We start from the raw sequence: 12,514 nt of genomic DNA, 5'->3' as shown, positions 1-12,514 counted from the left end.
GTTGACGTTGGCCTTTGATACTTAGACTACCTAGGCTTGTGTGGTCTGTTTTGTTTGACTTTGACTATATAATCTGTATCAGCAGAACTACGTATGGCTTGATCCCCTTTGGGTGCAGCCTTTACTTAAACTTGATAGACTTAGTATTGCTTGGTTGGTGTTGATGCATTAAACAAGTTGACGTTGGCCTTTGATACTTAGACTACCTAGGCTTGTGTGGTCTGTTTTGTTTGTCTTTGACTATATAGTTTGTATAAGCAGAACTACGTATGGCTTGATCCCTTTTGGGTACGTAGGCAGCCCACTTTGGGTGCAGCCATTGCTTAAACTTGATAGACTTAGTATTGCTTGGTTGGTGTTGATGCATTAAACTTGTTGACTTTCGCTTTTGATACTTAGACTACCTAGGCTTGTGTGGTCTGTTTTGTTTGACTTTGACTATATAGTTTGTATCAGCAGAACTACATATGGCTTGATCCCGTTTGGGTACGTAGACAGCCCACTTTGGGTGCAGCCATTGCTTAAACTTGATAGACTTAGTATTGCTTGGTTGGTGTTGATGCCTTAAACTTGTTGACCTTGGCCTTTGATACTTAGACTACCTAGGCTTGTGTGGTCTGTTTTGTTTGACTTTACCAAAATATAGTCTGTATCAGCAGAACTTCGTATGGCTTGATCCCGTTTGGGTACGTAGGCAGCCCACTTTGGGTGCAGCCATTACTTAAACTTGATAGACTTAGTATTGCTTGGTTGGTGTTGATGCATTAAACTAGTTGACGTTGGCCTTTGATACTTAGACTACCTAGGCTTGTTTGGTCTGTTTTGTTTGACTTTCACTATATAGTTTGTATCAGCAGAACTACGTATGGCTTGATCCCGTTTATGTACGTAGGCAGCCCACTTTGGGTGCAGCCATTGCTTAAACTTGATAGACTTAGTATTGCTGGGTTGGTGTTGATGCATTAAACTTGTTGACTTTGGCCTTTGATAATTAGACTACCTAGGCTTGTGTGGTCTGTTTTGTTTGACTTTACCAAAATATAGTCTGTATCAGCAGAACTTCGTATGGTTTGATCCCGTTTGGGTACGTAGGCAGCCCACTTTGGGTGCATCCATTACTTAAACTTGAAAGACTTAGTATTGCTTGGTTGGTGTTGATGCATTAAACTTGTTGACTTTGGCCTTTGATACTTAGACTACCTAGGCTTGTGTGGTATGTTTTTTTTGACTTTGACTATATAGTCTGTATCAGCAGAACTACGTATGACTTGATCCCGTTTGGGTACGTAGGCTGCCCAATTTGGGTGCAGCCATTACTTAAACTTGAAGGACTTAGTATTGCTTGGTTGGTGTTGATGCATTAAACTTGTTGACTTTGGCATTTTATAGTTAGACTACCTAGACTTGTGTGGTCTGTTTTGTTTGACTTTGACTATATAGTCTGTATCAGCAGAACTACGTATGGCTTGATCCCGTTTGGGTACGTAGGCAGCCCACTTTGGGTGCAGTCATTGCTATATAGTTTTTACCAAAAAAACCCTAAACCCTAAATCCTAAACCATCCACCGACTTTCTAGTGACTGTTATTTCGCCATTTCCGATCAAAATTGCCATTAAGCTACCAGCTTATCCAACCATTTTCCTTCCATTGCACTACCGTCATTGTTTTCATCAGCCCTAAAAACCTCCACCTGGTTACTCGCACCGTCGTATCTCCGCCAGAGGTGCCGGAAATATCCCTGATCAAAGTTCGTCCAAAAATATATCGCCCGAAAACTGCCCCTCTGGCCGGGTTTAGGGTTTAGAGATGCGATTTGGTAGATATCTCATATATATATATAAGGGAACCGTGTCGCGGATGCCTTAGCGACTGTGGCAGTTTCTCTTTCGATTTAGCAGACACATCTCTCCTGACATATATCCTTTCGATCAAATGACTCCTTCAAGCGGATGGAGATGGTCTCCCGACTTTCCGTTTTAAGTAACTGCCTTCACCCCCTTATTTGTTTTTTAGGAAACTTAGTGTTGATATTACTTATACTTAATAGAATTAGCATTGGTTGGTTGGTATTGATGCATTAAACTTGTTGACTTTGGCCTTTGATACTTAGACTACCTAGGCTTGTGTGGTCTGTTTTGTTTGACTATGACTGTATAGTCTGTATCAACAGAACTACGTATGGCTTGATCCTGTTTGGGTACGTAGGCAGCCCACTTTGGGTGCAGCCATTGCTATATAGTTTTTACCAAAAAAATCCTAAACCCTAAATCATCCACCGACTTCTCAGCTACTGCTATTTCGTCGTTTCCGATCAAAACTGCCATTAACCTACACGCTGATCCAACCATCTTCTGGCCACTGCACTACCGCCATTGTCTTCATCAGTCCCAGAAACCCTAAACCTGGTTACTCGCACCACCGTATCTCTGCCAGAGGTGCCGGAAATACCCCTGATCAAAGTTCGTCCAAAACCGTATCGCCAGAAAACTGCCCCTCTGGCCAAGTTTAGGTTTTAGAGATGCGATTTGGCAGATATCTCATATATATATATAGAAGGGAACCGTGTCGCGGATGCCTTAGCGACTCTGGCAATTTCTCTTTCGATTTAGCATACACATCTCTCCCAACAGATATCCTTTCGTCGATCAAATGTCTCCTTCGAGCGGATGCAGATGGTCTCCCGACTTTTCATTTCAAGTAGCTGGCTTCACCCCTTTACTTGTTTTTTTGGGACACTTAGTGTTGATATTACTTAGACTTGATATACTTAGTATTGTTTCGTTGGTGTTGATTTATTAAACTTGTTGTCTTTAGCCTTTAATACTTAGATTACCACTTTGGGTGTAGCCATTACTATATAGTTTTTACCAAAAAAATCTTAAACCCTAAATCCTAAACCATCCACCGACTTTCCAACCACTGCTATTTCGATATTTCCGATCAAAACTGCCATCAAGCTAAAAAAAAATTGAATTTTTCTATCATACTATATTAAATTCAAAATTAGAACATATATAATTCGAACTCAACCAAAGGAGTTTGACATAAAGCAAGCTTGAAGTAATGGTGAGCAAAATACTCAAAATTCAAGAATTCGATCCGAATCAATAAATATAGAATTTTAGAATATAGTAATACAAATTTAAGACGTTTTCGGATTTTCAGTTTGATTCAAATTTTTTGAATTTTAATTTTAAAATTTAAAATTTCAATTATTTCGATCCAGATTGAGTTTTTTAAAAAATTCTAATTTTTGGATCAATTCGGATTTCACAAACTTCAAACGGAAATCCGAATAGTTCACCTCTAAACTGAAGTCAATGCTTCTTAATAATCAAGAGAGCAATCAAATAAAAACGACAGCAAATTCTTACATAATAATAATAATAATAATAATGAGTAATAGCAGTACTATTAATATATTTTATACATTATATTAGATATTATAACTAATTAAGCTACTTCATAAAATTCATAAACTAACCTTGAAAGTTATTACTTTTCATTTATTTCATTCTTGACTTTGGTGCTAAACGTAAATCAATGGGGTTAATTTTTATTTCTTTATTACATAATATTTACTCCCTCGTCTCCTAAAAATTGGGCTCATTTTATTTTTTTTGTTTGTATCTTAAAAATGTAATCATTTTATTTTTTTTTTATTAAAAATTATCAACACAGTTAATAGTTAAAAGTTAATTATAAATAATTATATTAATTACATAATTTAATAATATAAATTAACAAAATTACTTTTTACCTATTCAAACATAAGTGCTGAGATCATAATATCAACACTTGATCCCCTCCCAAAAATTACCATTTTTTTTAATATCTTTTTTACTATATATTAAAAAAAAAAAAAAAAAAAAAAACCTAAAAAATTTCAATAAAAAATCCCACACGTTATAACTCATGCCCAAAAAATGTTAAGCACAAAATTAAGAGAAGGGATTACTATTATCTAAACGATATGGAGTACTATTTTCTATTACATAAAATTATACTTAAATCACTATTTAAACTAAAATACAAAATCAAGCACAAGAGTGTTTTTGTACATTTTTACCAAATAAAAAGGGATATTTTGTACAATTAAAAGCTAAAATAATAGTCAAATGAGTTTAAATGAAATATTTCCTCCATCCGTCTATTCATATTAACCTTCTGCATCATTGTATTAACATTAAAAATATTCTTATATTTGTATAATCTTTTTTACAAATGTCCTTGTGTTGGTATTATAAGACACCAATGAAAGTATTTTTACAATTTTTTCTTAATTTGTACTATATTTTGATATAATAATTTTAATATTCAAATATCAATACGTAAAAAGTAAATGAAACTCTAATATAATAATTAAGATCAACACGCAAAAAGTAAATGAGACTCTTACGTTAAAGGTAACATTCTTCATCATAAAAATAAAAATAAATATGTTTATACTTTGGGTATATATTTTAATATAATTGTAATTTGTCTTGTATTATTAAAAAAATACAAAAAGGGTTATAATTAAATACAATTATTTATAAAAGAAACACAAAATGACGAAAAAAAACACATTTTTGGATGAGAAAGACTGAATTAAACAGTAAAAACTAAATCCCAAGGAAGCACACTAAAATGATGTTTGCATCCTTAGAGGTATTAGTAGACTAAATTATATTTATAAATTTATATATATGTATAAGACACACACTCAGGTTTCAAAAGAACTATTCAATTGTCATGAAATCACACAACAAAACAGAATATTAATGTATCAAAGTCTCAGCATAATTCAATAATTCCATCTACTATGAGTTATTAAATACGCAATTTGCAAGGAAATGTTTCGTGTTTCAATTTCTAAATAGAGATTCAAAACAAGACATCCACACCAGACAATGACTATCATTTTAAATAAATAAATACTAATAATAATAATAATAATAGATTGAAAACTAGCTTAGATTGGTACTAAAAGAATTAGATATCACACATTCCTACATCCATCCAAATCTGGCCTGCACTGTACTAAATAAATAAATATATATATATATATATATAAATACACCATTAACGATTTAATTACTACTCAAAATACGAATTTAACAAATCTGATGTTTACTGATGTTTTGAAAAAATTTAGGAACAACATAGCGGAAAGTGACATTTTTAATTAAAAACATTAAATATGATAATTACTTTTTTACTGAAAATTGAAACACAATGTAATGTAACAAATAAAAACAACCTTAATATGAAAATACCTAGGATAATATTAATTTAAAAAAAAAAACAAAACTATTACCAACTATGCAAAGCTAATAATTATTAATCACATAATTTACTTTTAAAATATTAAGGTCCACAATTGTTAAAATTCATCATCAATATACTAATTATATTATATAATTATCATATTCTTTCAAATATGTTGGATAAAATTATTCCTTTCATTTTAAATAAACACGTCCACCCCAGTAAGAGATTATCTATGAATAAACAACTTTCAAGCATTTAATAAGATCCAAAACCCACTTCTCACTCTCTTGTGCATATTCACAAGAATCTTAATTTTAATATCCAAATGAAAATTCACAAATCACAACATAAGCCAAAACATAAAACAAATTAGAAATTACATGAAATTGCAACTTAGCTACTGTCTAGAAGAAAAGACACAAAAAATTACTTCAAATTACAACAATGACCTTTTACTTCTATAATTTATTATAATTATGCACCACACTCCTTTGAGACTTAAAAACGGCATAAAACTCTATTGTATTTTTTTAAAAAAAAAACATATAATCCCCAAAAGTTAGAAGATACTTGCTGTTTTCAGAAACATTGCAAAACACTAGAAAAAGAATTATATGCAATATTTTCGGAAACACCGGAGAGCTTCATACAATACCTAAATCATGAAGAAAAATAATGACTAAATTGATTATAATCTTACCATTATATTATCATATATGTATATATCAAAGCATAGAAAAATTTTGCATAAAGGGTTCATACTTCCATGACCATAACCGTTATAGGGTGTGTTTGTTTAAAAAACTTCTCCGAATTTCTACTATTCACTAAAAATTTTTCCCCCAGAACATAAAATCAAATACTTATTTTTTATTTTTTATAATATACTAAAAAATAAATTTTACGTTGAAAACAACTTATTTATACAACTATTCCAATTCCAAATTTCTACTATTCAAATTCTAACTCAAACTTCAAACCCCCAAACAACCACACGTCTCTCTCTCTATATATATATTATATATCCCACAAAAAACTACACCAACTTTCCAACACCAAAAAGGCTATCCTAACATAGTGACTCATATGAAGTAGAATTCCATGTTTCTAAAAGGAGTTGCCTCTTTTGAGCTCCTTCATCATGTAATATAAGAGATTTTCTTTCCATTCAGAAGAGCCCACAGATAGCAACTCCTACCTACATGTCCAATCAAAGTTTTTTCTCTTTCATTATTTACCAATTATTGTTAACTGATTCGGTGGTGCTACCTAATCGTACACTCTCATCCCCTTCATATATCCTAATGCTGAGCTGTGTCCAACCCGAACATCTTTCTCATGGTTCCATCAGGGCTAAAAACACATACGTACGGTTTCCTACAGCAGACGGCGAAGTAACCTTCTATTTATAAGAAGGCACGGGCCGTGCATCCTAATATGGCAGCAAGAAAGATCCTAAGAAAAAGAGTGACTAATGATGTTTTCATTCTGAATTCTGATAATCAGCCAAAAACATCGGTGCAAAGCTCGGAACAACCATGCTTTGGTTCTGGAGAGTATTTCATGGCTCAAGAGACTTTCAAGTCGGGCCCTTTACTAATCATATAATTTTCATGCATCTAGCATATATAGTTTCCAGCTTTTTACTTTAACTACTTTATTATGAAGACATTTAATGAAGCCTATCACCTTACGTCTCTATGTTGTTTTGTTTCATCCTACAAAAGGTTGTTTGTGTGCTCGTGGAATGTTGGAGGAATATCACCACCAGATGATTTGAACCTAAAGGAGTTGATCAACGCTCAAAATGGCACAGCAGATATATATGTTTTCGGGTAATTCTCTACCATTTCTGAGGATCCTAAATTTAATTAATTTTTGGTTGTTTTGTGAGGAATCGTGAGATATATATATATATATATATATACTATTTCTAGGTTTCAAGAAATTGTGCCTCTCCATGCTGGAAATATTTTGGTGCCAGAAAATAGTAATGTTTCGATGAAGTGGAACCCTCTAATCAAAGCTGCTCTAAATGAGAGACAAATAACAGAAGACGAACAAAGAAACTATTCTGTAAAGACAGACAACACCATCAACTCAACTGATGCAGAATTTGAATGCATAATTAGTAAACAAATGGTTGGAATATATATTACCGTATGGGTGCGCCAAGACCTGCTCGATCATATCAGTCATCTGGATGTCTCGTGTGTGGGTTGTGGTATCTTGGGACGCCTGGGAAATAAGGTAATAAGCTTTTAATTAGTCCCATCACTTTCATAGAGACAAATATATTTATCAGCATCCCAAATATTTTGTTGGTAATGTTTTTATCGACAAGGAAATAAGAACATAACTAAGAGCACGTATGCTTCATATCAGGGTTCAGTCTCCATCAGATTTTGCTTGCATGCAACAAGCTTTTGTTTTGTGTGTACACACTTAGCTTCAGGCAGCAAAGAAGGCGACCACAGACAAAGAAACACGGATGTAGCACATATATTGGCGCGCACAATATTTCCAGCAAAACCCCAACAGCATCTGCCAAGAAAAATCCTTGACCACGAGTATGTATACCTGCAACAAATATTTCTGATTATATTGTAATGCATGCTCAAATTGACTACAGTTTAAGGAGCAGTGCTTTTATATGCTCACCTTTTATGTTTCGGCACAATTCTTTCCACAGGCAGCGGCAAGATAAGTTTTTTATTCGATCCAAGAAAAAAAATTACGCTAACATTCCTAAATAAGTTAAGACAGCATGAATATTGCATCATAAGCTCTGAATCCTGTGTGCTAACAAACAAAAGTATTTTACAGAAGGGTGATTTGGCTAGGCGACTTGAACTACAGGATTCACCTCCCTGAAGCTACGACACGGTCCTTGGTTAAGAATAAAGAGTGGAGCATCTTATTAGAATATGATCAGGTAAAAATCATTAAAGCAACCATAGCATAAAATCAAAGGTAAGATGCATCAATTGATTAACATTTCTCTCAATGTGGGGTCTTAAAATGAAGCTGAAAGCTGAGCTGAACAGAGGCCATGTTTTCGAGGGGTGGCATGAGAAAGAAATCGAATTTGCACCTACATATAAATATGATCAAAAGTCAGATGATTATTACGGGAGTAAACACAAAATAAAGGCTGCAAAGACAAGAGCTCCGGCATGGTAAGTTAAAAGTGTTTTCATCACAGTCCTCTAATTCCCAAACAAAAGTAATTTTTGGCAGATGAACAAAGTACTGTAGGTGTGATCGGATTATTTGGTTTGGCAAGGGACTGAAGCAGATCAACTACAACAGAGTTGAATCTAGGTTATCCGACCACAGGCCTGTTCAAGCAACTTTCATAGCATATCTTGGGAATCTAGAGTTTTGAAAAGGCCAAGTGAAGAACTTCAAAAACATTCATCGACCCATTGAAGTGAATCACATCAAGCATTAGTAACATATACATGTTTTATGTAATGCCAACTTGAGCATTCATGTTAATCATCTTCTTTTGCCGAGGGTTGGGAGAAGTGGATAAAAAGAAGGGAATCACATGAATGCAAAAAATTGGAAGGATAACATTGAAGAGCATGCAAATTCAAGAAACAGAACAAATTTTAATCCAATTTCTTCCTATGTTTTTTTCCCAAAATTTTTACTAACATTTCTGACACAGAAACTTGCTCCAAGTGAGAGAGGATGGCAAAAAGCATTTGAAATAACAAACTAGAGTTAGTAGGTAGTGCAACATTATCATCACAGTCCTAGGAACTAAAATATTATCGTTAACTGAAAACACCAAAATAAGAAACACTTCAACATAAGAGAATTCTTCTCAAGTCATGCATGATTTCATATCAATTTTCTTCACTTGATAATAAAATCACCTGCTGTCATTCCCCCAAAAAAATACTCCATCTGTTCGGCTCTAAGGATCACATTTACCTTTTGGTATTTAACATTAAAATTGTCTTTATATTTGTATAATTTTTTGTACAAATGTACTTCTATTAGTATTATAAGACACTAATATAAGTATTTTTGTAATTTTTTCTTAATTTGTACTATGTTTTTATATAATAATTTATATTTAAAGATCAACACGCAAAAAGTAAATGAGACCCTTAGAGTCGGACGGAGGTAGTAAATAAATTCAGTACCACAGCCAATAATATCTGGTATGAACTGCACACCGAACACATTTAGGAATGTGTCCATTGATCGTACTGGTATGTGATACAATGTCTCATTCTCTAAGTGTATGAGCATATTATGAAAGGAAGTGAAAAATCAAAACTCTTTTTTATGCTATCAAACTAAATTAGTACCTGCAGAATGTCTAATTTTGTAAATAGGTTGAAAAACAAAACAAAGAGAGAGATTACTAGTACGTAAGGGCAAAGACATCATATATAGCCAAATAGGAACTCTGGAGTATCAACAATCAACACTGAATGCACAAGGACCTGGAGAAGTAAATGTAATTTGGACTTTCATGTTTAAATAAAGACATGTCTCAGCATTGCAGAACTGATCTGCTAGCTGTTTTGTTGAGCTTTTGACAGATCTTAGGCATAATTTTCCTGCCAAAACATGTTAATTGACCTCATGTCAATATTCCAACTTACACATGCTGCACGATCTTTAAAAGTAAACATGTTAAATTAAGTTTGATGCGAAATTAACAACCTTGGTGCATACATGCTTAAGATGCCTCCAAAACTGCTTTAGCTTCATGGTCGAATGTTTTACAAAGGATCTCATAGCTTGTATCTTGTTTGAACTGCAGAAGAAATCACAAAGGTTGATAACCATAATTTAGAGATCTCAAAAGATTATGAATATCAAAATCTAATAAGAAATAGATAGGTATGAACAGGAATGAATCCATACCAACGGATCAACTCTTGAAGGCGAAATTGCAGAAATTGTGTACCTGAAATTTATAATTCAAGAAAGGGGACCTTGTCAGCCTTACCGGTTCATTGCAAAAGAAAATTGTAATTCTGTAACAGCTTGTCAATTAATTTAACTTATTATACCTTAGTTTACCAATGTAGAAGTCCATTGCTAGCCAATTTGCTTTTTGAACAGTTAGCACCACAGCACTCATCTTATTCTGTGAACATAGAAGACATTGATTAAGTTTCTCTGAACACAAAAAGCTCTCAGTGCGGAATATGGTCGTGATACCAAAAACAATTAGCATTTAGAGTCCACAGGCAACATTTACGAACAGCAAATTGAGACTGATTACTAACACAACAGACAATGCCAGTTTTAGGCCAATTAAAAGTGTAGAGAACAATTGACCTTGGACATTTTCATAAACAATTATGCTTATGCAGGTACCGATGCACCGAGTTCTCCATTCAGTTAAAAAGAAATTTCATACAAAACCTATTCCAACTTGAATAAAACTGGTAAAATATAACTGCACCTTACAGGCAATAAGCTCAATTAGCTGCATTAAGAATTTTCCTAAACCCTTTCCTTGAACACGGGGTTCAAGCTGCAATTCATAAACATAAGCCACGGGAACCTCTTCCTCCATAATAAACCGGTAATGTACAAACCCAACTATTGGGCCGTGACAAGTGCATGTCATGTCTGAGTCATGTGGCTGAGTTACTGCATTGTAATCTTCACTTGAAATTTCATGGACAAATATATAACGGGCTTCTCCTGCCACCATTTCTCTCCGCTTTATCTTTTCCTCTGCTGGCCACTCATGTCCATAAGGTCCCTCCATATTTAACTAAAAAGAAAACGCATTCACATACAAAAATGCATCATCAAGTTACATAGATCCCAACTACGAAGGACGACTTAGAAAATGCCCTGTCGTTACCTTGAGAAGATTTTGAATGTACTTCTTCGTATCAACTGTTAGCTTATTACCCCATCCCGACTTTAGATGTGCGTAGATGCCTAGTGGAGACAAAGTTGAAAATTTGCTGAATAAATAAAAACAGAAGACATGGTTCATGTATACAAATTATAATGCAACAAGAATAAGTAATGCGAAAAGGAATAACTTCTTAAGCTAGAATTTCACTTCTATAGCAAGATGGATCGGCGAGAGCCAAAAAGTCATAGTTTCAAACCCTAAGAATCTACACAGGGAAAACAACTCATCTTCAAAATTCAATTCCCAACCTCATCTAATCCAATTTAAAATGTTGCAATTGCTTCCTATGAAATCAGAACAGCTCTCTGCGGCTCGTTCACCCAAAGCAACACATAATAACAAACACGGAAACACCTAAATGAACAAAAACATAAAAACAGCACGACAAAATACAACAAAGGTCTGATCGAATCCAATATTGAAATCCATAACTTAAAATCGCCATCAATCAACACGGCAGATCCCTCAATCGCAACAAGATACGAAGTATGCACTACAGACATTCATCACGTATTACTAAACTTACCAATAATTCACTCACAGAATACAAATAATAATAAGACCAAGCAGGAAGGCAAACCACTATTCGCTTTGTAGTGGCGAAAGCTCCGGAAAAAAGAGAGATGATCTTTCACCGAATAAGCTTCTTTAATTACATTCTCAATCGCCTTCTTCTTCTCCAATACCTGCTTCACAAAATATTCACGAAAAAAAAAAAAAAAAAAAAAAAACAGAATCAAAATCAAAATCAGAATCAGAATCAACTCGAGAACCTTCTCTCTTGTTCCTCCTACACCGAATCCATATAGAGATAACAATCAATCAAACGATAAATCAATACTCCCTCGGCACCTCTTTCCTCGTCGTCCGTTTCTCACTCTGACCAATTATCCTCTCACTCTCCATCGCAGAGTTCACAGATCTTCCTTCGCCCCTTTTTCTCCCGCCATTCGTCAGTTCCTGCTATTTATACCCTCGTAAATTTCTCGTCTGAGCGCTTGTTTCTATATTTTATTTTTTACTTTTTATTTATTGTGTCATATGTGTGATAATCAAATACTCAACAAATCTCTAATCCAAAAAAATGTGTGGGATTTACACCTTTTTTTTTAATTATTAATATTACTAGTATAATAAAATAATTATATTTTTATTCAAAAAAAAAATAATACTTTGCTGTTGACTGTCAAGAATGTCACAAACAAATAAAATATGATTCCTTATTAGCAAACATAAATCATACCAATATTTATAAAGTAAATTTAGTATATTTTATATTAAAAATCAAATATAAAAAATATATTTTTCTTGGAAGTATTAAGTAAATAATAAAGAAGTGAGCATATGTG

General features: G+C 33.6%; 2 protein-coding genes across 11 annotated transcripts; one reads left to right on the top strand and one right to left on the bottom strand.

The window, feature by feature from the left end:
• The first annotated feature begins 6,431 nt into the window (after positions 1–6,431).
• Positions 6,432–8,906, top strand: LOC127262733 (type IV inositol polyphosphate 5-phosphatase 9-like). 5 transcript variants are annotated; one of them, XM_051291530.1, is made up of 7 exons: positions 6,432–6,837; positions 6,982–7,089; positions 7,192–7,504; positions 7,640–7,824; positions 8,081–8,189; positions 8,282–8,433; positions 8,513–8,906. In XM_051291530.1, the coding sequence occupies exons 1-7, from the start codon at positions 6,692–6,694 to the stop codon at positions 8,640–8,642; spliced, it is 1,143 nt and encodes a 380-aa protein (XP_051147487.1). In that variant the 5' UTR covers positions 6,432–6,691; the 3' UTR covers positions 8,643–8,906. The 5 variants fall into 5 exon arrangements, with proteins under 5 accessions (XP_051147487.1, XP_051147488.1, XP_051147491.1 ...); XM_051291531.1 differs by having other exon boundaries at positions 8,505–8,641; XM_051291534.1 differs by having other exon boundaries at positions 8,541–8,636.
• LOC127262734 (uncharacterized) lies at positions 7,354–12,167 on the bottom strand. 6 transcript variants are annotated; one of them, XR_007841237.1, is made up of 11 exons: positions 12,018–12,167; positions 11,707–11,851; positions 11,106–11,185; positions 10,695–11,012; positions 10,297–10,373; positions 10,148–10,190; positions 9,944–10,037; positions 9,721–9,837; positions 7,916–8,348; positions 7,615–7,834; positions 7,354–7,492 (listed from the first exon to the last, which is right to left on the bottom strand). XR_007841237.1 is itself a non-coding variant. In XM_051291536.1 (8 exons), the coding sequence occupies exons 1-7, from the start codon at positions 12,069–12,071 to the stop codon at positions 9,960–9,962; spliced, it is 795 nt and encodes a 264-aa protein (XP_051147493.1). In that variant the 5' UTR covers positions 12,072–12,167; the 3' UTR covers positions 9,647–9,837; positions 9,944–9,959. The 6 variants fall into 6 exon arrangements, 3 of the variants coding, with proteins under 3 accessions (XP_051147493.1, XP_051147494.1, XP_051147495.1); XR_007841238.1 differs by lacking the exon at positions 9,721–9,837; XR_007841239.1 differs by lacking the exon at positions 9,721–9,837 and having other exon boundaries at positions 9,956–10,037.
• Between the last annotated feature and the right edge of the window lie 347 nt (positions 12,168–12,514).

The sequence above is a fragment of the Andrographis paniculata genome, unplaced genomic scaffold (assembly GCF_009805555.1).
Source record: "Andrographis paniculata isolate CXL003 unplaced genomic scaffold, ASM980555v1 Contig66END, whole genome shotgun sequence".
In the NCBI taxonomy this organism is placed as follows: Eukaryota; Viridiplantae; Streptophyta; class Magnoliopsida; order Lamiales; family Acanthaceae; genus Andrographis; species Andrographis paniculata.
Note: the sequence above shows the minus strand (reverse complement) of the source record. Positions and strands in the feature narration are given on the sequence as shown.

Coding starts and splice junctions, on each gene's coding strand:
- LOC127262733 (XM_051291530.1), top strand. CDS start 6,692: ATGGCAGCAAGAAAGATCCTAAGAAAAAGAGTGACTAATGATGTTTTC. Junction 6,838..6,981: donor ATGGCTCAAGAGACTTTCAA/GTCGGGCCCTTT, acceptor ATCCTACAAAAG/GTTGTTTGTGTGCTCGTGGA. Junction 7,090..7,191: donor GCAGATATATATGTTTTCGG/GTAATTCTCTAC, acceptor TACTATTTCTAG/GTTTCAAGAAATTGTGCCTC.
- LOC127262734 (XM_051291536.1), bottom strand. CDS start 12,071: ATGGAGAGTGAGAGGATAATTGGTCAGAGTGAGAAACGGACGACGAGG. Junction 11,852..12,017: donor AACGGACGACGAGGAAAGAG/GTGCCGAGGGAG, acceptor TTTGTGAAGCAG/GTATTGGAGAAGAAGAAGGC. Junction 10,374..10,694: donor TTGAGCTTATTGCCTGTAAG/GTGCAGTTATAT, acceptor CTATGTTCACAG/AATAAGATGAGTGCTGTGGT.